At 37.6% G+C, this 27,994-nt stretch overlaps 1 protein-coding gene and 1 long non-coding RNA gene across 3 annotated transcripts; both read left to right on the top strand.

The window, feature by feature from the left end:
• Positions 1-27,581, top strand: LOC129748235 (serine-threonine kinase receptor-associated protein). 2 transcript variants are annotated; one of them, XR_008737691.1, is made up of 4 exons: positions 1-662; positions 26,380-27,045; positions 27,109-27,390; positions 27,472-27,581. XR_008737691.1 is itself a non-coding variant. In XM_055742762.1 (3 exons), exons 1-3 carry the CDS (start codon positions 548-550, stop codon positions 27,312-27,314), a joined length of 987 nt encoding a protein of 328 aa, XP_055598737.1. In that variant the 5' UTR covers positions 1-547; the 3' UTR covers positions 27,315-27,581. The 2 variants fall into 2 exon arrangements, 1 of the variants encoding a protein (XP_055598737.1); XM_055742762.1 differs by having other exon boundaries at positions 27,109-27,581.
• Positions 18,747-20,296, top strand: LOC129748236 (uncharacterized). The gene is made up of 3 exons (XR_008737692.1): positions 18,747-19,415; positions 19,477-19,781; positions 19,842-20,296. It is a non-coding gene; the product is annotated as an uncharacterized LOC129748236 (long non-coding RNA).
• Positions 27,582-27,994: the final 413 nt, after the last annotated feature.

Genomic DNA, 27,994 nt, shown 5'->3' with positions numbered 1-27,994 from the left:
CCTCACTCACTTCTCTGTTGCTTTTCGTCGCGGAAAGATCGATCGATTTTGCTTCGCTCGCACCGTTTCGAAGTTTTCGATCCGCGAGCCTAGTTATTTTGTGTAATTTATAAATTTTTGCATAGGTTTTTCAATTCTATCGAGATTGAAAATTCGTTACTCCATTCAGAACAGGAAATTAGTAATTTTTTGTATTTTTAATGTCCTCTTTGCGATAGCAGGGGAAAATTAGTCAATCTTACCATATTAATTCGTCGAAACAGTGCTCGAAACAACCTTGAAAAATAGGAAGAAAAAGTTATTGCAGCGGTTCATTTTCGTCCATTTAGATTAAATAGAAATTTGATTTCCTTTGTGGCTGAAGATTTCCTCGTGTGATCGTCTATTTTCATCAAGAAATAGCAGAGGAACTAAAGTTGATCGTAAAGCTTTTCCATTCCTCAACTAGGAATAAAGGTGAAAATAATTACGTTGAAAAGCCCATATTGCCAGCAAAAAAAATCATAGGAAGTGACCGTGACACGACAATAACTCATAGAAAGTTAACATGGCTAACCTGAAGCAGATTCCATTGACCTGTTCTGGACATACCCGGCCTGTAGTGCATCTGGATTTTAGTGACCTGACCGATTGCGGATATTTTTTGATATCGGCATGCAAAGGTAAGCAATGATTTTTATTAAGAAAATTCACTTGGGGATCGGTAATTAGGAAAAGTCTTAAGAAGAGAACTGGTGTATCATATATAAATAATTATAATTATTATTCTTTTTATCCACTCTTTTAAAACGAAGTTTAATGTTGTATTTCGTATCAGGATGAAACTTCATACAATAATGGTTCGTTATTTTATTTATTAAATCGTTTGAGAAAAAAAAGTGCTCCTAGTGTGGACTAGCCTTTTGAGTTCATTCTATGCTTACTATTGTATGAAAACCACAAGAAGTTATCTCAACAATATGAACGAGTTGAACTTTCTTCAAATTTCAATTTCAAAAGATACTTTTGTAAAAGTCCTGTTTTTCAGAATGCTTCCCAAAACTTAAATTCTTCTGGCTTTCATTGTGGTGGAAGGGCGTCTGTAGACTTCCTACTGGGTTGTAATTTTAATCCAAGTCAATGTTAATATCATTATTATGTATTAGAAAAAAATTGAAAGAATGTTTGAGAATATTGACCCAAAGCATAGAGTATGGTGGGGTAAAAGTACGACCTTAGTGTTATCCTATTTTTAGAAAATTTTGCCGGTTGTTTTCCAAAAAAACAAGAGTAGCATTTGATTCCTTAGACTTTTATCTCTCTTCTACAAAATTACGAAGATTATCGATCGACGCATTTGATAGCAATAGTGAAAATGCCTAACTGTTATCGAAACATACTTTTACCCCACCTCTGGGGCAAAAGTTCGAATGATGTGGGGTAAAAGTACGACCATTCAAAATTCCACATTTCTGCATGAAGTCAACAGGAAAATGATCTTGTATTAATCTATGCTTACAGCAGCAACTTCTTTGTTCGCTTCTGATACAAATCCTATACATGGGCAAATAACCTGCACGAATTTGGAGTTCTCAACTAACTGTCCATATTCAGCAGGTTTTAGAAATCAAGTTCTCATCATATTTGAGCAATTTTTCGCGCGAGCAAGTCTTGCAGAAACAAAAATATGCACTGATGTTTCCAGAGCATTTAAAAAAGAATTTAACATTGTCCGTCCAGATTTACTTCAGTAGACCCTTCGTACTTTTGCCCCATTTGCAGTTCGTACTTTTACCCCTTCAAGGTTTCTATGATTCACAGTTTATTGTGCAGAACAGAGACAAAATAATCAAATTCTTTCTTCGGCATTTGATAGTGATAGTGAACAACTAAAAAGACACATTAAAACTTTCATTGAAAGCCAGACTTTTGATTGCACAAACATGTTTGCCGTTATTTGAAATATTACATCATTCAAGCAAAAAAGCTGCTTTACCTCATTTTTTCAGAGTATTTTCAATTTCAACGAAAAAAAATTATGGCTGGTTGTTGGCAGTCCAAATCACTATCAATCCACGCCAGAGTTTTGAATTTTACTGTTCTCGATTTGTAATAATCCCAAAACGTAGGGGAGAGTGGGGTATCGTGGGCCATGGGGAAACGTGGGCCACTTTTAATATCTCAGATGTGTGTTGAGATAAAAATCTCAAACTAACTGTCATCGTCGTAGCTTTGCGTGAGCATATATTCCTATATGTTGTTGACTGAAATACGCATCATACGCTTCTTTTATTTATCAAACTAAAAAAAGTTAGAAAAATTTACTTTCATAATTAAAAAAAACACCCGCTAATTTCATCGATGGGGAACCTAAAGTGCATAACAAAAATATGCTCATACGCTTATGATCTTAGTTTTGTCATGATCTTTCACGTGGAAAAGGAATTTTTGATGAAACATCAATAAGTCACACAAACGCCACCAATTTGCAAATCATAGCTTGAGGGGAATCGTGGGCCGCACATCTTAAATCACCTATATTTGTATGTTTTTATACATATTCAGAACTGAAAAAACGTTTTCACTATCTGTAAAGTTTTCTCATGCCAAATGAAGAGTTATGAAACATATTTTGTCCATCCTATATAAGAAATTTTGCCAAAACGTTCGCGAGCCAGGTTTTGGAATCTATGCGATCATACACAGCTTTCTTTTTTATTTCATCATCTGAAATTGCTTTAAAATAACAAAATGAAATAGGGAATCACAGTTTTGGGTTAACTCATAAACTTTGCATGTTATTTGGTCAATTTGGATTTGGTGGCCCACGATTCCCCACCGTTTTTCAAAATCCAAAAAATATAGCTTTTTTTAAACCATCAGAATTTGGGGAAATTCACTTATTAAAAAATTTAAAAAATACCTTATGATACCTTGAAAATGTAGAAAACCATACCATTTTTTATTTTCATTTTATCTTTTATAATAAAGAAGTTATGGAACAACGAAAAAAAGTGGCCCATGATTCCCCACTCTCCCATACTTTTACCCGACTCGTACTTTTACCCCACCTTACTCTATAACTTATAAAAATCAGTGAACCTTTCGATTTGGACGGTCCAAATCAACGGTAAGAACATCCCTAAGCCTCGTTTTGAATTCTTTTGAAATGATCGGTTTGGATATCAATCTCTTGTCGTACTTCCTCAAAAAGTACGAGTGGTGTTGACCACTTTATCAAGACGTTAATTTTCCATCACCTTTGCTTATTTCCTGTGGGGGAGAGAGTCCACTGCGACCATTAAGTTGATCTATTGTGGTATTACCCCGCGTTATTATTTTTAATTTGTTATGCCACTTGACACCCCTGCACTATTGGTTGATGTTGCAGTTGTTTACCGATAGCACTACGAGCAGATACATAACTAGGTAGGATCTCCAAGTGCAATCTAAGTTGCCTTGAAGATCCATCCACATGCATGTGCTGCTGCATCATTGGCGTACACTCAGGCAAATTCTTATTAAAATTTTCATAAGATACGTCTTATGAACCCCTTTTTCGCGTCCAAACTAATTTTCCATAAGAGTCTTATGAAATTCTTTCATTTTTCATACGAAGTTCTTATGAAAAATAGAAGAAACGGCATTGAGGAAAAATAATGAACACATCGATTCCATCAGTCATTTTTCAATCGTCAAACGAAATTGTGGAATTATTAAAGTTATTGTTCCAAGTGGTAAGTTTGAAATGAAGTTTATCTTTAGTGATCGTTAAACATATTTGAAAAGTTTAATTTGTTTTTTGTTTACTTTTCAGCACGTTGAGCGGGAAAAAACCCAAGGTCAAAGGACCGTATGCGGCCAAACAAACCGGAACCGGTGGAACCGGGTGTTGATGTGCTGCTGATGGTGACCATAATGTATGTACCAAACAAATTAGCCGAACAATAAAATAAAATTTTAACATCACTTGTTTTGAATTTTTCGCATCAAACGTGACATATCCTGTTTTATAAGACCCTCTTATGAAAAGCAACAACATCTCATTGAAGTAGGTGTTCATCTGCAGAATTCATTCGCGTCATAAGATAATCTTATGAATTTCATTGATTTTTCTTATAGCGCCACTTCATAAGAGAATCTTATGGCATGTATAATAGTATTTTTCTGAGTGTACAATTCCAAAGTATACCCGGCTAGCGTTTCACTAATGCTAAAACCGCCAACCTTCATCATACTATGTGTGCCAGGTTATATCACGACCGGGATTCGATCTCATGAACGTTGGCTTAGAAGACAAGTATGTTATCCTCTAGGCCACGATCTGCTGGCTCACCTTTGCTTAGAGCAAGTTCATTGGTGTTTGGAAAAAGTGGTAAAAATTTTGACGTTTTGAAAATTTTACCATGAAAAAATGTTTTCAAGATCTTCGGGCGTTGTATTTTTTTTACAGCCCTGTTTCTATTTCAGCCGTATGTGATAGAAATATTGCTATTTTTGCATCACAGCATGCGAAACTACAACACGTGTTGTTAAAAAACTTGAAGGCCACAGATCTTGAAAATGTTTTTGCATAGCAAAATTTTCAAAATGTTGCTAAAAGTGACAAAATTTCTACCACTTTTTCCCAACACCAGTGAACTTGCTCTTATTAATATTAGGGCAGATTCCCTTGCAAAGGTGAGTACGATGGAAGGCAACATTTACCAGTATGAAATCGTCATCAACGAATTCTACTTCTTGGCTCTATTGTCAACTGGCAACGCAGATGAGACGAGGATGGGTGGCTCAACTTGATTATTCCAAGAGTAAACCTTAAGCCCTGGTTTAATAGATTCTTCTTGATTCGAGATTTTATTCGTATATTTTCCCATCTCATGTTCAATCATTATTCTTTGAACGCGGTACTCTATCTTATAAATATTGCTGGCAGCATGTTGTGTGGCTGTGGCCAAGATTACCACGATTGTTAATTGCATGGTGGTCTATTTGGTCAGGTGTAGGTGGTCTTATATTTTATCGCTTAGTTCTTCAAAATTTTTATATTGTAATCAATAAGTTTTTGTTATGTACCATCAAGGCGCCATTCACCGCCCAGTTAAGCGGTTTTTCAACTTCAAACATGTGTAATAAAAAAACGACGGCAGATTTTTATTCGCTTTCTTTTCCAATACATCCCAAAACTGCTCTACTTTAAATAAAAAAATTAGTGGAATGCGAAAAATGTACGCTTTTCAAAATAATTAACTAAACTTTGGGGTGTTCAACTGGCCCTATTACCGCCCACTCGACTTTTTCGGGTATCGATAATGTTTTCTCAAGGAAAAACTATCTAAACAACACGGAAACTGTTCTTTTTAGTATTTTCCATACAACGAACTGTCAAAACCATATTTTGGCTCTTTAGAGAATACATTTTGTGAAATTTTTTCCGCAAATTTAGTACAAATTTTAACAAAGTGCGTTTACTGACAAAATGATGATTCCCGGCAAACAACCTCAAGTAACCGGTTACTTTCAGCGATAAAACATCATTTTCTAACACTATCAAACTAAATGCTTCTTAAAATTTACACATGTGACACAATACATGCGTTAAAAACAAAGAAATTGTGCGTGACCGGTCATAAGGAACCCACACTTTTTTTTATACACCAATTACCTCCCATCACTAAACGCATCAAAAAACAACAACTATTGAAAAAATCGAAAATTTTTTGATGCAAATCTTTTCTACGAAAATAAAACTATCGTTTCAAGTTGATTTTAGGTCCAATAGGTACTATCTAGTAAACAAAAACCCTTTTTGCCCTAGGAGTACAGTAATGCTTAGTTCGCTAACAGGCGTCGAATTCAATAATTTGACCGGAAACGAAAAACCAAATATTTTATTTCTGGCTATTGTTAGCATAATTAAGTGATGTTTTTTCAGTGAAATGGTCGAACAATGATGCCGACACAGAACACAGGTCTTATATTTGGAGAAAAAATCCTAGTTTTTTCAAAATACACACAAAAGGGTGATTTTGGGCGGTAAATGGTGACTGGGCGGTGAATGGCGTCTTGATGGTATGTAACTTTTTTATTAATTTATTTTTTCGTCGGACAGGGAAAGCCCGCTGGAGTTAAGCTTCTCTCAAGCCTCTTTTCCAAAAGGCACAAAACCCTGCCAAAACAATTTTAACCATTCATTTACACTATTATGTGTGAAGGAGTTCTTGGCACTTTTCGTTTGCTATTTTACGATTTTATACAATATATTATTCACACTTGTATTATATATTCGTAGATTATTTTGGCCAGATGAGATTTATAAGTGGTGTAGCACGAAATTTTTTTTTAGCGTGGGAAGCAGTTTATGTTCTGCTTGCAGATCGATAACAGTTGCGCTTTGAATCGCGAGGGTGTTGAAGACTGTTTTAGGGTCTCTGGCAGGTTGTAGAGTTTACTGGCAAAGTAGCTAGGTTTCTTTTTCCCGTATTCCGTCATTACACGGGATAGGCGGAGATGGTTTGCGTTTCTGGACGGTGCGACGCCATTCTCTCGAGGCGCAAATTGTGGTGGGATTCTCTGCTTGTCAGGAGTTTGTGGGTGAATATTAAAGTTTGGAACTCCTTGGCACCTCGTATAGGAAGTACCGAGTTATTCATGCCATATAACAACTCAGAAGGATATAAATAAGGCAGCTTGAAGACAGTCTTGAGGACACGGTTTTGCATGGTTTGCAGTTCCCTAAAGCGGCTTTTACATGCTTTGCCCGACAACAATACTAGGTATTGTAACCCCGAATGAAACAGCGCAAAATAAACGTGTTTCAGCCAGTGAGAAGGAATAAACGCTGATATTTTCCATATGGCACCACAGACCGGAGCGTGTGTTCGTTTAATTGCTCTATATGGGCTGACCAGCATAGGGTATCGTCCAGAAGTAGTCTCAGATATTTGAACTGGCGCACTCATTCAATTATCGTATTGCCTATGCGGATTAATAGCAGCTGTAGTATGGAGCGACGACCGGAGTTGAATAACATATACGAAGTTTTTGATAGGTTCAGCAAAATCAGGTTACAGTCGAAGTAAGTCCTTTACTTGCATGTCGTTACCAACCCGTTCCGCTATCTGGAGGGGGTTGGAGTGATTTATGAGATTGTGGTGACATCGGCAAAGAGCCGAACTTAGCCATGTAGGTTCAGTTGTGGAAAATCGATTATCAAAACTAGAAACATCAGCGGGCCGAGGTTACTTCCTTGTGATACTCCCGTTGTTATGAATATTTCGCCACTTAAGCATCATTTCAGAGACACGAATTGCTGTCGATCTGTTATGTAGCTTTCAATTAACCGATGAGGCTGACCTCGTAGACCATACCATTCCAATTTTTGCAACAGCAAGGCGTGATCTATTGTGTCGAAGGCTTTCCTCAGGTCCAAAAACAGGGCACGATGGTCCAGGTCGTCAAATACTTCTTCCAGGAGTTCAGTAGTTGCTGTTAAAGTACTGCATCTCTTTCGGAATCCATATTGGCGGGGACTTATAAGGTCGTATATCGATAGGTACTCATTTATTCTAGTGATGAGAAATTTTTCCAGAATTTGGTTCAAGACTGAGAGCGTTGAGATTGGACGGTAGTTTGAAACGTCTGAGTTGCCTCTAGACTTGAAAATAGAAGTTACTCGGGCTAGTTTCAATGCGTCGGGATAAACTCCGGCTCCTACTATTTCATTGAAGATATCTGTCAGGATATTCGAGAGTGCCAAGTGGTGTGATTTTAGTTAGGTGGTGGATGTATGATGGTACTCCCTGCTTCGGCTCCCCGGAGCTTTCAACCCCCGGACTTCTCAACCAACTCCCCGGAATTCTCAACCAACTCCACTCCTAGCTCGACCCTAGACTTGATCCTTCAGCGCATCACATCTATTTTGAAGCTAGTCGTGCTTCAAATCGACGTTTCCCGCTCCATTTGACGAGCGATCAACAAAGACATCCCGCGCCGCAGCTGCTCAGGCCAATTTCTCGAACGCCGGAATCATACATCCACCAGCGACAATGGAAGAGAATTTCTCGACAAACTTGACCGCATGCAATTCAAGTTCACTTATGTGTTCCATTCCTTCCTCGGCTTATCGAACGTCGAATCCAACAACAACAACAAAAGAGATAGAACTTCCAGCGCCAGAGCCGTTCATCTCAACGATATAAGACTAATACCGTATTTGTTTATGCCGAGTGTTGCAGTGGTGCACCACTAGGTGCTGTCAAACTGTTTGTCTATTCAGACGGTGTTGCACTGGTTTTGACCTGGTGGAGTTCTGCTTACGGACGGTGGCCCACCGATAATTTTGCCAGAGTGAGGTAGCAATACACTGGCGACGATTTGTGTTTGTTTTTGTCGGGTATGGTGGAACACTGATCGAGGGGAGAAAACAAATACGGTATAAGAGTTGACGTTTCAGTTGATACTTCAGATCATCCAGACATTACAGTACACCCAAAATTCAGCCTCTGTGCCAATGGCGTGTAGTCAATTACATAGCATCATTGGTACAAGAAGATAACGCGATCGGTGCTGATTCGATTTGCTCCCACCGGCATTAATCTCCCAAGTTAACCGAATTGCGTATGTCTGAAAGAAACAAAATAAAAACGCTTTCACGTCCCTCCCTATCGCATCACAAGACGAAGAAGGATGGAAATAAATACCGGCCAACACCAGGCAGCCAGCGAACCGAGCACTGTGCGTGTGAATGTAGCAAAAGCAACAACAAAAACATCCTTCTAATTCAATCCCTTCAATTCACCGGCAAACAACCACGGCCGAGCTGTGCGTGTGTATGCAGTAAACGCAGTAAAAGCATCAACAAAAAAAACATTCCTTCAATTCAATTCGCCGGCAAACAACCACGGCTAAGCTGTGCGTGTGTATGTAGCAAAAGCAACAAGAGTATATTCCTTCAATTCACCGGCAAACAAGCACCGGCCAAGCTGCCCGCCTTTAGCAGCTGTGTATATGTAGCGTGTGTATGTAATAGCAGGCAGTAAGCAAAGCACAGTTCTCATTCAATGGGTTTCCCGTTTCCTCCACTCCCGTTCCCTTTCCCGTTTCCATTGCAAGACAAATGAATACCTTGAAAGGAGACCAAACGCCGGGAAGCCACTGTCGTGCGTTTCTTTTGTGATTGATCGGTGGCAGAATGCCTATGACAAATATCCCTCTTCCTGCATGAAGCTCATATAGTACACTGGTTAAGATGTCGGTCTGACAAGACCATTTAATTAGTGATTTGAGTTCGATTCTCCCTACGGGCGTTGTGGTTTATAATTTTTATTTTCTTGTTTCTGGGATGAATTATCCAATAGGAACGAAATCCCATAAAATGTTTTTCTTGTTTTGCTTGAATGTAGTGGTCATGCATCATTTTAGTTGGGAGCCGAGTCCTTATGCCAGTTACGGTTTTTCAAACATATCATCTTCGGCACAGTGCACATTTCAGAGCATTATCGGCACAGAGATGTGCTAAATAGGCATTGGATTTTTGCAACCTCTTCTATGGGTGTACATTCCGTTTCAGACTCCTGTGATGACATCGCCAGCCATGTACCTGCTTCTCCGTCATCTTGCGCACGTGTTTTTGCCACAACCCTTGCCAGCTCGCCACACTAATCATTGCTAGAATTAGCCCTGCTTGTGCGAAACTCGGCTCTACATTGACAGATTTTTCGAATATTAATCCGACTGTTTTGCTAAATGTGGGTCTGACTTTTATCTTTAAACCGACAACCAATTCTGATTGATTTTCCGATAGTTTTCAGAACTTTCTTCTGTCCAGACTTCTGAATGTCCCGGCCGTAATTCCAAATGTGCTTCTGACGTTGTTGATGAATGAGTCCCCGACCGTTTTGCTAAATGAGTTTCTGACTGTTTTGCTGAATGAGTTTTTGACCAATATTCTGAATAAATTTCTGATTTGATTAGCCGAATGGGCTACTGACTGGGTAGCTGTATGAGTTTTCGATAAAATACCGAATGAATTTCTCTGACCAAAATTCAGACTAAAAAAAACTGGCTCATCATAATTTCCGACCAATGGTCAAACCGTATTATATGTAAATTGTACTATGATTGCTTCATTCGGATTGATTGAATGAATGTGTGAGTGTTTGTGTATGTGATGCAGAATTGCTTTAATAGAGGGTCCTGGTTTTTTCATGCCCGACTGCATGAGAAACAGATTTGCTAATGGATCCCTTCATGCAGCATGCAGCATGTCTGTGGTATAAGCTAAAACGCTTTGCAGTCTTCGACAAAGAAGTAAAAAATAATAAAAAGATATCAATTAATGATTTATCTTAAAACTGTTTTTTAACGTTTTATGAATAAAACTAGATGCTACAGATAAAATCTGACAGAAGATTCAAGTTCAGGACGCCAATATCTTCTAAACCCAGTTTTAAAACTTTGATAACAAAGTGTGAAGTAATCGAGTTCAATGTTGGAGTGACGACGAGCAAGCACTGAATTTCTATTGAGTTTTGAACGGAACTGTACACATGCAGTTCTGCTTACTGAAACAGGCAATTTTCTGTAAGAACGAAAAAATTAGGTAAAATCAGGCTTATTTACAAAAAAAATCGAGGCTTTTCAGGTTATTCAGATGCACCTTCAAAAATCAGACAAATCCTGAAAAATCAGGCACATTGCCTTAACCACTTTAACCAATCCCACGGAGGGAGAAAGTGATACCAAAATGTCAACCATCCTTTCATTTCCCGTTCGGCAACGAACGCGTGCGGACTTCATTCGCATGACGCTTGGAAGAATACCCAAGTAACATTCAAAGTTTTATAGCAGGCTGCTAGATGAAGTTTTGTTTTGATAAGGGGCTTGAGGAGTCCAATAAAACTATCGATGTTACTTGGGTATGTTGGTGCCTTCATGCTCAGTTCGTTTCTTACTAAGACGGTTTCGAAAGGAAGTGGTACCCAAACTAGGGTGATTAAAATGAATCAGCAATGCAATCACCTTTGAATGACTTTCTGAACGATTTGAATCCAACTGCTTCCAAAACAAATCTGAGTGATTTTCTGACCAATGTTAATCCTACTGATTTCCGAAACAACTGAATGGTTTGCTGAATACCGAATTAAATCAGAATGATTTCTGAAAACTCTGAATGGTTTGCTAACCAATTTGAATCCATTTGATTCCCGGAATAACTCTGAATGATTTGCTTTTCTAAATAAGTTGCGCAATAGTTTACTGACTGGTTTAGACACTGTAAATTTTTGCCTCGATTTCCAGCAAAAAAAAATTGCTGGAAACGTTCAGCAATCCAAATTTTTGCTGGAAACCAGCAATCGGTTTTCTAATTGCTAGATTTTTCAGCATTCGGTTTGTTGTGGTATGAGCCTACTTGGTTGAATGATTCAACTGAATCAAAGCAATCGAAAGATTCCTTTTAATTCAACCACGGTACCGTGGTTGAATTAAAAGGAATCTTTCGATTGCTTTGATTCAGCATTCGGTTGTGTTCTTGTCATTTTGCTGAAAAATCAGTAATCGGTTTTCAAATTGCTGGACTCTCCAGCAATTGATCTAGTTTGCTGGAAAATCAGCAATCGAGTTGTCACATTGGAGTCTATTTGTTTTCGTACGCTGAAGCAAGGTGAGACTTTATTTTACGAGTTTTGGTTGGATTAATATAATAATTTTTATTTTCCTCTATATTCTATCAACCAGACACAAGTCAAAGGTGAGTTTTTATTGGACAGATTTCATAAAAGATACTAATCAGAACTCTTTTCTCAGGTAGCGAATGATCAACACTCTGGCACAAAGCTGCCACTCCAGAGCCGGTGTTGGAAAATTAAAAAAAAAAAGTTCTTGAAAATAAACAAAACATAATTTAGAAATGAAAGAAACTAATTCATAGCTCATTATATGCAAAGCCATTATTCAATATTTAATTTAGAATTGAAATATAAATTTGGTACTAAATACAGCCGGTTGTTTTGAAAGAAATAGCTGGTTTCCAGCAATCTGGATTGTTGATTTTCCAGCAATTTGAATTGCTGGAAACCAGCATTCACGTTTGCTGTTTTTTCCAGCAATTTAAATTGCTGGAAATTTTGCTGGAAAGTCAGCGGGACAAAAACCAGCAAAATTTTGCTAGATTCCAGCAAAAAAAAAAAAAAATGCTGTGCAGACTGCATGATTTTCAAAATGAGCAACTTAACGTAATTGGAGAAGCAGAGGCAAATCTACCAAGCAAGCCTCTCTAATAAAATAAATTGAATTAAATTGGAAAGGAAAAATTGAAAATAAATTAAAAGACGTTGCTCTGCCGTATTCGAGGTACTCCTGGCTTGCGGTGACCCGGCCGTTTGATTTAAGTGACAAAAAGTCCATATAAATTTCCGGAAAACACACACTAAAATGCCTGCAATTAATAAAGTACCTTTGATGATGGATTTGAGGTTTAATCTTATTTCGTCAATGCTATTTTGGCTCTAGTGTTTTGTTCCTAAAATTTCTCAGAAGCCGATGCGACCTGGTTTAACGTAAAGCTCATTTTAAACTTAGCCGCATTGTGTACTGGTTTTTGGAAAAGCGTGACGAGACGACGAAACTTTGTGCAGGTGTATCTCGTGAACTGATACTTCTTGAAAAGCTCTCGCCAAGATCTCGATGACCACAAAGTTTGGTAGTTTTTCAAATTGTAACTTAACCCTCATCCGTCCCAGAAATTTTAACCCGTTAGAGTTCTTGAAGTGTCAATTTGAAACTCCTCTTGTTTCTCAACCAGTTTGTAAGAAAAATTTACTTTCAGAAACTTTGCAATGTAACTCAAATGTGTTTCTCAAACAATATTCTGCTACACCACATCAGCTTTCCGTTATTCAAAGTCTAAGAAAAAATCCGAAAAACATGCTTCGGAAAAAATATTGTAGATCAGCTAAGAAAAGCTCCAACAAATTTTCACTTAGAGCTGAAGTTAGAAGCTTGCGCACAAAAATGTATTTCTTAATTTTTTAAGATCAAACCACAAAAATGTAAAAAGTGGTAGAAAAATCGTATTTTTCAAACAAAATTGTTTTAGTTATAGTAGATAAATTAAAAAAAAATGTATTGGAAAGTTGACGTATTTTAACACATTTTGGCATCTTTAGATTAAAAAAATACGGTACACGAATTTTTGATGAATTTGAGATACTCCAATTATTTTTGCAATCACAAATTGGGTTTTTTTACTCTTCGTGAGGCATGCGAAGGCCTGCTGTAAAACCACCTGCTAAAACTGAAATGAAGAATTGTCCACGGTTCGACGACATACCGTGGAACTAGTCCCTATACGTAAATTTATTGACCTCTTCAGAGTGTTCAATTGATCTTTCCCAGGGTAGTACGGGTGATTCCGGCCCAGACCTTCAACAATGGTGGACTTCAGCAAGTCTGCATAGGTTCGTGATCTTTTGGCAACCAAAATCTGTTGTTCTGTTTTTTCACGAGCTGTTAAAGTTATGTAGCATGTCAATTGCCGGACTCTGTACAGATGAAAACATCATAGGACACGATCGGTTTTGTCCCACTTCAACCCGATGAAGAAGATGTCAGGGTGACCAGCGAACCGGGAAAGCCGGGAATTGAAAATAGCACCGGAAAATAACCGGGAATTTAACATCAAAACCGGGAAAAACCTTTATGCAGTGCAAATCATTTTTTCTATATAAATTCTACGTATATAAAAGGATAGCGTTAATCAAGAGTAAACTTTTATGGAAAATTTGGTGTAGACGTTAATTGTTTTTCTTTGATGAAAATACGAAATGGGAAAAGTTTATGCGCTTTTCCAATTCTAATCTCAGAATCCAAATTTTGGATTCAGAATTTGTATAGAAAAATGATATTTCAAATTTAGATTCTGAATACAGATTTGAGTCAGAACTCAGATTTAAGAAGGTCGAATTAAGTTCACTGTATTAAGACTTTAATCATGCATTCAAAAGGTGGACTGAAAATGCAGATGAATTTTTAAAAAGATTTTGGTATAAGTTTGAGATTTCAAGTTTTGTAATCGAATTCAAAATCAAAATTTTAAAATGACAAAATATAACAGAGCTTGAGATTCTAAATTCTGACTCATTATCTGGCAGAATTTCAATACTTAGTTGGTGTTTCAGAATTTGAGTTCAAATTTTCAAGTCCGAATTTAAAAGTAAAATACATCAAAATCAAAAATAAGCTTGTTTATTTCTCTGAATATAATGATTTATCAGAATTATTTAAAAATAAATTTAGTTCGTTCTGGCGTTTTAATACGTTTATTTTTCGAGATAGTTGAGATTGACTTATCATTTTTCATATTCAAATTTGTAACTTGATAACTTCCCATGTAAAATCAAATAATAGCATTGAAATTTTACCAGGTTTTGAATCAACATATTGTTAACTTCTACATGAGAAATCTAAAAAAAGGTATCACCTGTATCATCAAATATTTGGCCAAATATATCATTACCCAGACCTTTTGATTGCAACTTTCATTTCAAGACATCATAATGGGCTAACATGATTTTTCGAAGAATTTATACAAAAATTTCAATAAAACTTTATGTTCCCCCGACATTTGAAAATGACAAAATTTTTGGATTTCAAATATCCCAAAAGAAAAAAAAAGATTTCAAATATTGTTTAATTATGTTCACGAAACACCTTAAATGTTTCGGAAAATATATTTTCCTCACAATAATTTTAAACCTTTAAATCTCAAAATTGTTCTATTGGCAAATGGAAGTTTCAGATGTACCACATGATATCATAATGTGGTTTTAAAATGATGCAATGCGATATTTCAAGATTCCAAGATGATTTAACTTTAATCTTCAGATTTACCGAGAAAGTACAGGATATTCAATTTTGTATAAGAATTTATCTTTTCAAAAAGCTAATTGACTGAATACTATTTTTTATGAAGTCAGATTTTTTGTAATGAAACTGTTGTTTGGAACTTTTTGTTATGAAACTTTCACATCACATTGTAATGATTTTAAAAAACATTCTAGCTGAAAAGATTTTTTGATAAAATTTAGTTTTTCGTACCCAAAGCGAAAAGCAACAGAAATCAGTTTCAGGAAAAAAAATTCTGGGTAATTAGGTCCAAATAACTCTTCAAGTCTTCACTCGTGTCTCCGGTCTTTTCAGATGGAAGATTTGAATTCTTAAGAAAAATTCACATAACATAAATAGTATTCGGGTACTCCAACCAGCTGCTTCCAATTTTTTGAGATTCTGAGTCCAAATTTTCCATTGTGCATTGGAAGATTCAAAATAAATACCGTTAACTGTTAATAACTGTTTCGTCTAAATTTCTTCAGATCAGATCGCACAAAAAGGCAAATTCAAGTCGATCTAGTATATGGATATAAACAAATCATTTCCTAAACCCAGACAAGATCAAGGTCTCTGCTTACAGCAAGCTCATTGACCCGCTCCGAGAGAACTCGTTCCTACAGTACAGATCGAGAGAACGGGTTAATCACAGTAGTACATACGTACCTACCTACCTTTATTATCGATTCACCTAGTGGCACCACCTTTTACATCTCGGAACTCAACTCGTTTGTAGCTTTGTAGAATAGCAAAGGCCGGTTTCAGGAAGATAAGTTGTCATACCACCTATAAACTGGTGTTTGCACATGCTTTCTGTTGCAGTTTGTTCCTGTCTCGACTGACAGTTCATACTGTATGGGCTTTTGCTTGGTCCAATCGGCTTGATTGCCTTGAGCTCCCGTGAAATCCAACACTTACAAATGACAACATTTTCAATCTTCAATTTTTATTTTTCAGGAGTTACCATGAATCGAAGACTGAGATTCATTCACCACTGATTGTAAAGTTTGCATCAATTTTAAGCCATGAGTAGGAGTTACTTCTTTTACTCGAATTGCATTTATATAAAAATTCATCAAGAAGTATGATTATCACAATGCTATAGTGATAAGGTGCACAAAAATATTGACTTAATTTATTATTTATCTAGGTATCTAGTGTAAGATTTTTAAAATTCCATTTCTTAAATAATGTGCCTATTTAGTCAAGAAAGTCAGTATCAAATCAAAACGATCCGTTTGATAAGAACATATCTATCAGAGCGTACATATCGGTGGCGCTGATTCGTCTCATAACGTATGTAGGCTCGCGCTTTAGTACACCTATAGGGATCGAACGCCGGACAAATAAACATTAACGAATGTCTTCCGCACTGGATTCACCCCACTCAAGCTCACAAAGGCATCAAAACGTGTATGACCAATTCAGGAACTTTGTTTTTATCTCACAGCTTCTCCAGAAGCCGACTAAAATATATAGAACTCGGAATACAGGTAAACAGCAAGAAAGATAGAGCAAAAAACAAAACGGAACAGCGATTGTCGCGTCGCGCAACCTGCTGACATTGAAAATCGATTCCAAGGTAGTAGAATATAAAATAGTAAAAAAAGTGCGTCTTACAACTGTTTGGTTCTTCCCAGAACAAAAATACTGAGGGAAAATTTATCGAAACTTTAACTTTTTAACTTTTTAACATCAAGTCATCGATACTTGAAAAGGTTTTATCAATCTTTTATCAACCTTAAAGGAAGTCTATTTATTAAAAACAACCAGATATCGGAACGACTACCCTCACAATTGCCGTAAACCAGAATCGGGAAGAGTTTACGGAAGACGTGTGCCTGTGTACGCATTTTGACTCTGAGTGGAGTAGGAATAGAAGTCGTGGTAGTGATTTTTAATTTTGTTATTCTACAATGCCTTGTTAGAGTTCGCTGTGACTGTCCATCAACCTTGGGCAACAGAACTAACCCAAAGGGTTTCCGGGTTGAGTTGTTTATTCTGTAGGCAAAATGATCGAAAACAACATTCAGATCTGGCTAATTTTAAAGTGCTACAGACGTTTAAGCAAAACGAACAAAATTCAAAAACAATCATTTAATTTATTTTAATTTTTAAATAAATGTTATTGAATCTAAACTTTGTTTTTATTATTTTTTCGATATACAGATGTTTTCAAAATAAGGCATAACACTCCTAGGGTACATACAGCAACAGATCCAAATTACGGAGCACACATCGGTTGATAGCCATGCGAGTTTCCTTTGCGTGCTGGACCATATCAGCAGATGCAGCTTTTGTCATCGCGGGCATGATTCCCATCGACATAACTCTGGCGGAGGATATGGAAAGTTACAAAGCAAGAACTGTTAGAGGAGTGCGTAAAATTCAACGAGCAGCGTCAATGCTCAAGTGGCAGGAGCAATGGGACGCATCGAACCAGTGCTGCAAATTATCTTCAAGCACGAATGATACTGACTGTGATTTTCTATCAGTGTAAAAAGGTTCATCTGAAATGAACGGAATAGAAAAGTCAACAAATATAAAAGCTTCTGATCGGCTCGGTCATCCTCGTGCCTACAGAAAGCTGTGTGAGTGTGTCTATCAGTCAGTAGAAAGCTCACTCGTAAACCCGAACTAACTTGTTTCACTCGAAAGCTACGAAAGCGTCTTTCGCTTGGGCATTTCTGTCGCTTACTGTTTTTGATCAGTGACTGCAGCTTAAGCATTCAATCAGTGTCAGCGAAAGTTGCTGATAATTTCAGTAAGCATTTGTTTTTGCCACTATACTATACGTTTACTTGAAGGGGGACAAGAGGATGGATGTATATAAAAAAAAAATTGAATTTACGGTAATTAATAATGACAAAAATATGATAAAATGAGGTCAAAAAATGACAAAATTATTACACAATGTGATATATATGTTGAAAACATGATAAAATTTTGACAAAAGTATGAGAAAAATCTGACAAATATAACTAAAATTTGACAATAAAATGACATCAGTCAAACAATTATGTCATAAATATGATAAAAAATTGACAATAAAATGACAAAACATAACAAAAATAAGACAAAAATCCGACAAATGAGACAAAAATGTGACAAAAATGTGACAAATGTGATAAAAATATGAAAAATAACACAAAACGGAAGCAAATTATTTACAATAAAATGACAAAACATGACAACAAAATTATAAAATTATGACAAAGTCTGACAAAAACGACATAAATTTAACAATAAAATGATTTAACTTCGAGAAAACTTTGTCAAAAACATGTGTTATGTGATAAAAATAAGACAACATTATGACATAAATCTTATTATTAAAACAAAATTATCACAAAAAATTGGCAATAAAATTATTTATGTGGTTAAAAAATGACAACAATCTGGAAGATTTGTAATATTTAATCATTTTGTCAAATTTTTACATAGTTTGACGACATAGTCGTATTTTTGTTCTTTTGATATCAAATTTTCAAATATATAAATTTGTCTGACTTCACAATTTCATGTCATGATTTTGTCAATTTATTGACATATTTTTACCACGCTTGTCATAATTTTGTTATATTTGTCATATTTTTGTCAAATGTGTACGACATTTGTCATTTTTTTTTTTGCCATGATTTTGTCTTTTTTGTCATATTTTTGTTAAAATATTGTCACATTTTAATCAGATTTGTCATGTTTTCGACAGAGTTGTGTTAGTAAATATTTTTCCATTGTATTGTAAATTTCATTCCTATTTGTCAGATTTTTTTGTCATAATTTTGTCATACTTTTACCACATTTGTCATGTTTTGTCATTTTATTGCCAACTTTTTGTCATAATTTTGCCCCCCACATTCGTCTACACGCTCCCTCGCCAGCGTTCGTCTCGCCAACCCGAACACTCATTTCTAAACCTTCCCACCTCTTCACACCATTTGAAACAGACGTATTTTTTATCAGAATCCTTCAAAAATAGCGATCTCAGCAGTAATTCTGAAATTTGCGCATGTCTAGCGAGTCGAACAATCTTTGTCACCATTCAACTAAACTTAATGATAATACACCCAAAATTCAGCCTCTGTGCCAATGGCGTGTAGTCAATTTCATAGCATCATTGGTACAAGAAGATAACGCGACCGGCACTGATTCGATTTGCGCCCACCGGCATTAATCTCCCAGCGCAACCGAATTGCGTATGTCTGAATGAAACAAAATAAAAACGTTTTCGCGTCCCTCCCCATCGCATCACAAGCCGAAGAAGGATGGAAATAAATACGGCCAACACCACACTGAACCAAATCTGGCAATAAAATTTATAGGGTCAATTTAGTGAATCTTAAAGTTCAACGTGTAATAGGAACTACTGATACATCCAGTACAAAGTATATGAAATTCCAATGAATCTCAGCAGCTAGTTGAAGTCAATAACGAGTAAGAGAATTTCCTATAAATTCAAGCAGTTCTATGTTAATATACATCTTAACAGATAGTTATCCATTCGGTGGTCTTGGGGTTCGTTATTTTTCAGATTCAGTGCTACTCGATTGGTAAGTTATAAGTTTCGTACTTCAAACAAATGATTATAATTTGTCTTTAATTTTGTTTTAGGAAGAGGTAGCTGTTCTGTTGGACAAAAACATCAACAATGCTAAGGATGCGAGAAAGACATTCGACTTAAGAACAAATGCAGCATGTTTAAAAAATTGTTCCCCCGCTGGGAGAAGAGGTGTTGAAATGGAACACCACCATCATCAGGGAATCAGTAAAAATGCTGGCGACAGTTGGATTGCTGGAAGAATTATTGTTATACTTTTATCTGCTCTGGTCAAGAATCCTCTGGCCTCCCTAAAGCACTGGGTTGGAAAAATCCGTGTTGAATTTTATGAAGAGGATGAAACTATAATTAACTAACGGTAAGTTGTGTTATATACACAAACTTGTGCATTTTTTAAAAAACAAAATTACGATTTCAGACATCCGAATGACCGTCGAATGTGCTTTGGATTTCCAAGGAAAAGCGCGATATGATGCTGCATCCAGTTCCTCAGGGTTCACCGGAATGTTTCTATGCCCGAAAAAAAGCGCAGGTCATAACCCAGCATACAGAAATTCTCAACTGGAAACAACCGATTCCGTTGGACTCACCGGCGAACTGAGCTACCGTAATACTGGCTCAAGATTCGTGCACCGGGAAGGTTTTACTACAGCAAGAGAGAAAACAGCAGTAATGGAGCTGGAGCAGGCGGAGTCCCGCAACCGAATACAAACTACGCCACGCGTGTTCCGTGTTCCCGTGCAGTTTTCCGATTTTCAAAGAGATGCCTTTTTCGAACTTATTTAAAAAAAGCAAAATTGTATTGCATTCAATAATAGAGTTAATTTTAATTTAAAGCTTACAATGTAAATAACATTATTGATAGTACATACGCCAACAAATACAATTTAAAAATAAAAATCAATAAATTAGAAAAAAATACGAGCATATTTTATTACACTGATTAAACAATTCATTTTACTACCTTAAACAATATTTTTTACCAATTTGACTCGATGTTGCATTCATTGAAATTTCCTATAAAACCAATCTATCGTCTACATGGTAAAAAGTATTGGATTTTCCTTTAGTGCGAAAACACTAGAATTCCTAATAAACCTTATAGCCGGATTTTGTTCAGTGCAGGCAGCCAGCGAACCGAGCACTGTGCGTGTGAATGTAGCAAAAGCAACAAGAAAAACATCCTTCTAATTCAATCAACCGGCAAACACGGCTAAGCTGTGCGTGTGTATGTAGCAAAAGCAACAACAAAAACACTCCTTCAATTTACCGGCAAACAAGCACCGGCCAAGCTGCCCGGCTTTAGCAGCTGTGTATATGTAGCGTGTGTATGTAATAGCAGGCAGTAAGCAAAGCACAGTTCTCATTCAATGGGTTTCCCGTTCCTTCACTCCCGTTCCCTTTCCCGTTTCCATCTTAAGACAAAGGAATGCATTGAAAGGAGGCCAAACGCCGGGAAGCCGCCGTTGTACGTTTTTTGTGATTGATCGGTAACAGAAAGCCTATGACAAATATACCTCGTCCTGCATGAAGCTCGAATAGTACACTGGTTAGAATGTCGGACTGGCAAGACAATACAATTGGTGATGTGAGTTCGATTCTCGCTACAGCGCTGTGGTTTTAATTTTTATTTTCTTGTTTCTGGGATGAATTATCCAATAGGAAGGAAATCCCATAAAATGTTTTTCTTGTTTCGCTTGAATGTAGTGGTCATCATTTTGGTTGGGAGCCGAGTCCTTATGCCAGTTACGGTTTTTCAAACATACCGTCTTCGGCACAGTGCACATTTCAGAGCATTATCGGCACAGAGATTTGCTAAAAAGGCATTGGATTTTTGCAACCTCTTCTATGGGTGTAGAAGGAAGCTTTTTTCGCTTTCAGCAATGTTCGCTTGAAACTGAAAATGAAGATTGGATAACCTCATGAACCTGCAAAGAGCCTGAAAGTATACTAAGCACCGATATTGCCGATTGGTGAATGAGTGTGCAGAGAGCTTTCAGGACTGAGCTTTCAGTTCATTCTCGTATGGATCTAGTTGGAATTGAACTGACCGATACACTGCAATAAAGTCAGCTGATAATTTCTCACTGACACTGAAAATTTGCAGCACTGCATCGAACAACGCAAGATGGACGCATAGGCTAATCCCGCGACTTTCAGACTGGGTAAATCGGAAGTATGGAGAGGTCAACTTCTACCTGGCGCAGTTCCTTTCGGGTCACGGGTGCTTTAAGCAATACCTTCATCGGTTTAAGCTTATCAGCTCGCCTTATTGCCCGGAATGCGTAGAGACGGAGGAATCGGCAGAACATGCTTTCTTTGTCTGCCCCAGGTTTAATTCAAGGCGTCAACAACTTCAAAATTTGAACGCTGAACGCTGAACGCTATCGTCGACGAAATCTCGCAAATCAACCAAATTTGACAAGCTAATGGAAGGTCTTGGGCCTCGTATGACACTTCAATTTAAAAGCAACGCGATCTTAGGGCGCGGTATAACCCTAATCTGGACTCATATGTGTGGGGGGACTTAAAAGGTCTCAAGTACTCAGCTACGATCTTTCCTGCAGCAAAAAGAAGCGGAGATACCATTCGGCGTGGTCGTGTCGGGATTCTAGCTTGGTAGTTTCTCAATCGGCCATGCCTTGGTGGTAAGAAATCCTGCGAAAGTGGTTGCTGTGACGGGTGCGAGTTACTTTGAAAGCGTTACCTAACCGGCACACGTTTCGAGGTCCCCGGGATAGTGGATAGCCCAAGGTGGTTTTAGTGGGACGAACCCACTAACGGCAGCAAACCCACTCACGGCAGCAAACCCACTCACGCCAACAAACACCGAGCAGCAGAGGTGATTTTTTTTCCACCCATTTTTCTCGGTCAGTTTTACCTTTTTTTACATCCATAGAAGAGGTTGCAAAAATCCAATGCCTGAATGGGGGGAGGGGGGGGGGTGGGCGGAGGTATGCACGCTTGACAACGGAGATGGGGGTAGGGGTGTGGGTCATGTTCACGTGGACAAACTTACTTTCAAAATATTTTCTAAAGGTGAATAAATATTATGATGTTTAAATCAAAATCTAAAAATGGCATACCTTTCCAGTTTAATTTAAGTAGCTACTTGAAAGCAAGTAATAAATATAATAATGAAGAAATTTAAAATTTTTATTTTTTTTTATATCAGGACATTACTATTCGGTTTTACAAAATCAGCCATTTTTATAATAAAATGGCAAAAAGTGGTGTTTTCTAACTGTCAAATTATAGGTATTTAAAATAAAAACTTTTTGAAATGTGTCCACGTGGACATCCGGGGAGGGAAGTAGGGATTAGCCAAATGTCCACGCTTGTCTACGGAGGGGGAGGAGGGGTTCAAAAATCTCATTTTTCTGTCCACGTGGTATCTGAGCGGCCCTGTATCAAAATTTTGCTCGAGCATCGCAAAAATCCGAGCTACTCGCACGCAAAGCTGACAAAATCGCTAAAAGTTACCAAATCAACCGTTACAAATGTAATTAAAGTGTTTGGGGAACGTTTGTCGACTGCCAGGAAGTCTGGATCGGGGGTAAATCGAAAACGGGAAGCCGCTGAGACGACTAAGAGAGTTGCCGGTAGTTTGATTTTTTAAATAAACGATTTCACCGATTTACACGCGTTTTCCCTTGACCAAATTTCGACCGTATCACCCTTTATTCCAGATATAAGAAAATAAAAAAAACCACAGTGCCGCAGGGAAGTGAGAATCGAACTCACAACACAATTTTTATATCATCTTATCAATCACGAATCTTAACCAGTGTACTACCTCAGCAGATGGAGGACGAGGGATATTTGTCCTAGGCTTTTTGCCACCGATCAATCACCAAAAAAACGCACAACGGTGGCTTCCTGGCGCTTGGCCTTGGGAAACGCCAATTTAATGAGAACTGTGTTTTGCTTACTGCCTGCCTTACATACACACGCACAGCTGCTAAAGCCCCATGAGCTAGATGTAGAGGTGTGGATGAACTCGGTTTGCCGTGGTATAGGTGATCGAAAAAACGTAAACATTGTGTGTATTACAGTGATGACGTCATAACATCATCGGGGCTGCAGTGCGTAATACAGTTTACTAGAAAACTTGTCAAATTAACATGATTCAAGTACTATAATACTGAAAATAGTGAACGCTCGTATAAAAGGTGAAACATATATCCTTGTTGAGTGAATTTCCCATCTCAAAATGAGTATTGAATGGCTTTTTTCAGCGTGATTCGGTTGTTACAGAACGCGTTTTTTTCCGTGGATTGTTCCGTCGTCGTGGAATAACATCTTAGAAGATCCTTTATTCTAATCGAGGGCGATGACTTCAACTGATCCCCAAGTTTGCATTTCTCTGTAGAAGTTCTTCGACCACTTGCTTCCGGTTCCTCACTTAGCTCTGATGGATCGAGCAGACTCAGTTGGAGGGCAACGAATGGATGGCAAAGCTGAGAGAAAAAACGAAACATAAAGAATATTGCGATAATGGCCTAAGTTAGAAATACTTACCAGATTTTATAAGAACCCTCCTTGCGTTTTCCATATAAAAATTGACAAACTCCGTCAATTCGAAATGCTGGGAGCACACGTATATGCCGGATCCATCCTTACGGCCACAGAACGCGAGCCATTTTTTGCGTACCGCGGGTTCCTTCAGTAGCTGATGAAAACTCACTGCTCTATTTTGCTTCTTAGCGTCGACCTGCGAAATTTTGCAGGATTTTATGCAGCACTTGGTCATTTTTTCATTAAACAAGAGTTATCTAAATCAAAAACTCTTCCGTAATTGCAACCCAAACAACTCTTATGACGTCATTGATGCGAATCAGACCGCATTGCACGCACACCAGTCTGAAGATACTGATGTATTTGTAACAGCATCAAAATATCTCCGCACCTTATGTAAAGCTCATGGGCTAAAGCCGGGCTGCTTGACCGGTGATTGTTTGCCGTGACAGATCGTGAACGTTCCCAATAACTTTTTTACTCTTTTAAGGAGTTCCGCTAAATTAGGGTTACCATATCCCGCGGCACCAAAAAGAGTACATTGGGATCATTTATCCAAAAAGTCAGGAAAACGATAAAAAGTAGAACCCCGCTTATCCGAACTCCAGTTTTCTAAGCTCCCGCGTTATCCCAGTTATCAGGTTGACACAAGGTCCAAATATTTTTCGATCTTTGCGCCCGGAACATTTGCAAAAAGATGTGCAATAGAACCCCGCTTACTCGAGGTAGTTGGAGGAGGAACCAACTCGTATGAGTGAAACCACGGATTAAACGAAATACTGGTTTTGCTTTTCTATTAAATAGACGATTCTGGCAAGATTAGATTTTAAACTTGCCAAAAACTTCAATTTACTGTGCATATTTAGTGCTATCTGAGGTGGCACCGGGATATTTCAGTCTTATTAAATACTGGTAATGTCTTGGAGGTTATGTGACTTACATGACAAAAATAATTTTTTTTTCAAAATATTCTTGTGCTATAGAAACCTAAATTTTTTCCATATTGCTCTCTGTTTGCATAGTCAAGTGCGGTTATCGCACTCACTGTTTATAACGACTAAAAGTGTATGATTATTTAAAAAAATATTAAAATAATTTGTTGCAAGCTGTATTCCTTTCGTAGTTTTTTCATAAGATATGAAAAAACTTCATAAAATGGAATAAACACGTTGGTTTTTCTGATCAAATGTCTTTCAGCAAAAAAAGAGTGCATTTGGTAAAATTTCACAAAAAGAAGAGTACGCACATTTCTCGATCGGAAAAGAGTACATGTACTCTAAAAAGAGTACGTATGGTATCCCTACGCTAAATGAGTGTGCACAATCCCAGACATAGTGCAATTTGGGGCCTTATGAACAGCTTATCGTGGAAAAATCTATCGTGAAAAATAGAGATGCGAGATAGGTGTGTATCGATGAAACATCCAACAGTCGACCGATGAAGCTCGACTTGTACTCATACGCTCATTCCGTCACGTTCACTGTGGTGTAATTGGCTAAAGCGCCGTTGTACTGAAGCGGAGAGTGTGGGCTCAAACCCTGTCGGGTGAGCCGTTGTATCTTTTTCTAAAATTTTCCTTAAAATTTTTCATGATCCTCGAAAATTTGATGCAGAGTAAGTTATTCAGCTGGGTAATATTTTCTCGGACCAAGTAACTGTAATTATGCTAAGTTGCCATGGTCCGTGCGACACTAAAGTTTTACTGAACAATCTATACCTCAAGAGAACTGGTGCTCCGTAGATATTACCGAAATACGTCCACATTTATCGAATAAACTGTTAAGAGGTTTTCAATTCGACGTTTCTACCGCCGAAAGTTCTGTTAACTTCTACTGAATATTTTTTTACCGAGTTTTCGGTTATTTTAGCCAAAGAACTAAGTAAAATATTCAAAAAAAATCTGTTGAAGTTCGGCAAATAACAAGTCGGTGAAATTTTTTTTACCGAACTCGTCATTTTCCGGTTTCAGGCGTTCTTAAAAACCAGATGTTTGCATGGGGGTCTTTAATTTTATTTCATACTTCTCTCTCTTTTTACTCTGATTGTCCTCTTTGTTTTGCGCAAAATATTCATGCATAATTGGAAATTATGAGAAAATAAGAAACAAGGCAAATAGAAAAAGTCCAAACTGATTGTCCACCAGCTGTTTAGCAAATGTTTGTCAAATAATGAGGCTTTTTATGTACGGATCATGGACGTTGGGATCAATTTCACGTAGCGGACGTAACAAGGGGACATGACGTGCATGAGATACAAATAATAAACAGCATTCCTGTGTTTCTATGCTTCGTTTCCGTTTCCTCAAAATGTAGACAATGTTCTGTAACATTCGATGGCGCTTACAACGTTAATTTTCGTTAGTTCGTTTAGTTTTTTTTTTACATTTCTGCTGATTCTTATTACATAAATTGAAATATTTTTTTTCCTTTTCCTTTCAGATGGCAAACCAATGCTGCGTCTTGGTGACACCGGAGATTGGGTTGGCACATTTGAAGGTCACAAGGGAGCCGTTTGGGGCGTTGCACTGAACAACAAGGCAACCTTGGCAGCATCGGGCGCGGCCGATTTTACCGGTAAAATATGGAATGCTGTAACGGGCGAGGAAGTGCACAGTTTGCAGCATAATCACATTGTTAAAACGGTTGCTTTTGACAGCAACAGCCAGTGCTTGGTAACCGGAAGTAACGAAAAACTAGTCAGAGTGTTTGATCTTAACTCATCAGGGTCAGCCATCGAGTCTTACTCTGGTCATGCAGGTAACATCAAGCGTGCAATTTTCGCTCGTAATGACAAGTGCGTGATCAGCTGTGCCGATGACAAGACGATGCGTGTATGGGATCGTACAACTGGACAGGAAACAATGCGTGTCGAATTCACTGCTCATCCGAACAGTTTAGAGTTATCCCGAGATGGAAATATACTGACTGTAACATACGGCTCGAACGTTGCCTTCTTCGAAACAGAAACGTTGAAAAAGTTGAAGGAAATCACGGTGCCGACGAAGCTCAGCTCGGCCAGTTTGCATCCGGATAAGCAAATGTTTGTTTGTGGTGGTGAAGATTTCAAAATGTATAAGTTCGATTATATAACTGGAAATGAGATAGGTATACGTTGGAATGATATATGCAAAGCTGTAGTGTGAATAACGAATCCTTATATTTTTACAGAATCTTTCAAGGGACATTTTGGTCCAGTTCATGCCGTAAGCTTCAGCCCGGATGGAGAGTTATATGCTAGTGGTTCTGAAGACGGTACTTTGCGATTGTGGCAAACTACAGTGGGAAAAACCTATGGTCTATGGAAATGTACCGAACCGACTGATCTCAACAATTCGGTTAACTCCTCAGCCACTCGTGAGGTGACCGCAAACTGAGTTCCAATACTATAGGTGCCTAAATTATTGAAACATTCTTTAACCATTGGATTTCCTCTACGATGGAAAATGTTCGGTAAGTTATCTCGATTATTTCCATCCCCATTATGAAATTCAAAGTTCCAGAAAAAAGCGTTCATCCCGCCAACTATTACAGTGTAACCATGAACAAACAGATTCATCCCTCTAAAGCATCGTAATTATTATTTAATAAAAATGTAACAAGTAAGTAATTTATTGATTGCATCACTTACTGTATACAGTAAATCTGAAGCCTATTACTTGGTAGAATAAAAAAGAAACCACCTAGCTAACCTTTGAAACCGATCTCTAGAAGCTATTATATAATTCAGCCGCCTCATTTTATGTCATTCTGATCCTATTTAGGTAGCTTAGGGTGATATGATCAGTGATCAGCGACATAATATACTGCCCCTACTCGCATAACAGTCCCATATGAATTTTCGTCATTTTTCATCTAACCCGACAGTTCGTCATTTTGAACATAGGGCTTCAATATAAAACAATAAAAAAAGAGGTTTTGTTCTAGAAATTTTGAAAAAAATATCAACTCGTGTCTGTCCCATATGAAATATACCCGCATAACAGTCCCATATGTGAAATACCACGGATTTAGGTACTTTTCAATGTTTCTTTCGGCGAAATAGTCTTTGATTAAA

The sequence above is a fragment of the Uranotaenia lowii genome, chromosome 2 (assembly GCF_029784155.1).
Source record: "Uranotaenia lowii strain MFRU-FL chromosome 2, ASM2978415v1, whole genome shotgun sequence".
In the NCBI taxonomy this organism is placed as follows: domain Eukaryota; kingdom Metazoa; phylum Arthropoda; class Insecta; order Diptera; family Culicidae; genus Uranotaenia; species Uranotaenia lowii.
This window is presented reverse-complemented; position numbering and strand designations above follow the sequence as displayed.

Bases quoted from the DNA above. Each gene is read 5' to 3' on its own strand.
- LOC129748235 (XM_055742762.1), top strand. From the start codon at position 548: ATGGCTAACCTGAAGCAGATTCCATTGACCTGTTCTGGACATACCCGG. The intron at 663-26,379 runs GTAAGCAATGAT...TTTTCCTTTCAG, and splicing joins TTTGATATCGGCATGCAAAG to ATGGCAAACCAATGCTGCGT. The intron at 27,046-27,108 runs GTATACGTTGGA...ATATTTTTACAG, and splicing joins TATAACTGGAAATGAGATAG to AATCTTTCAAGGGACATTTT.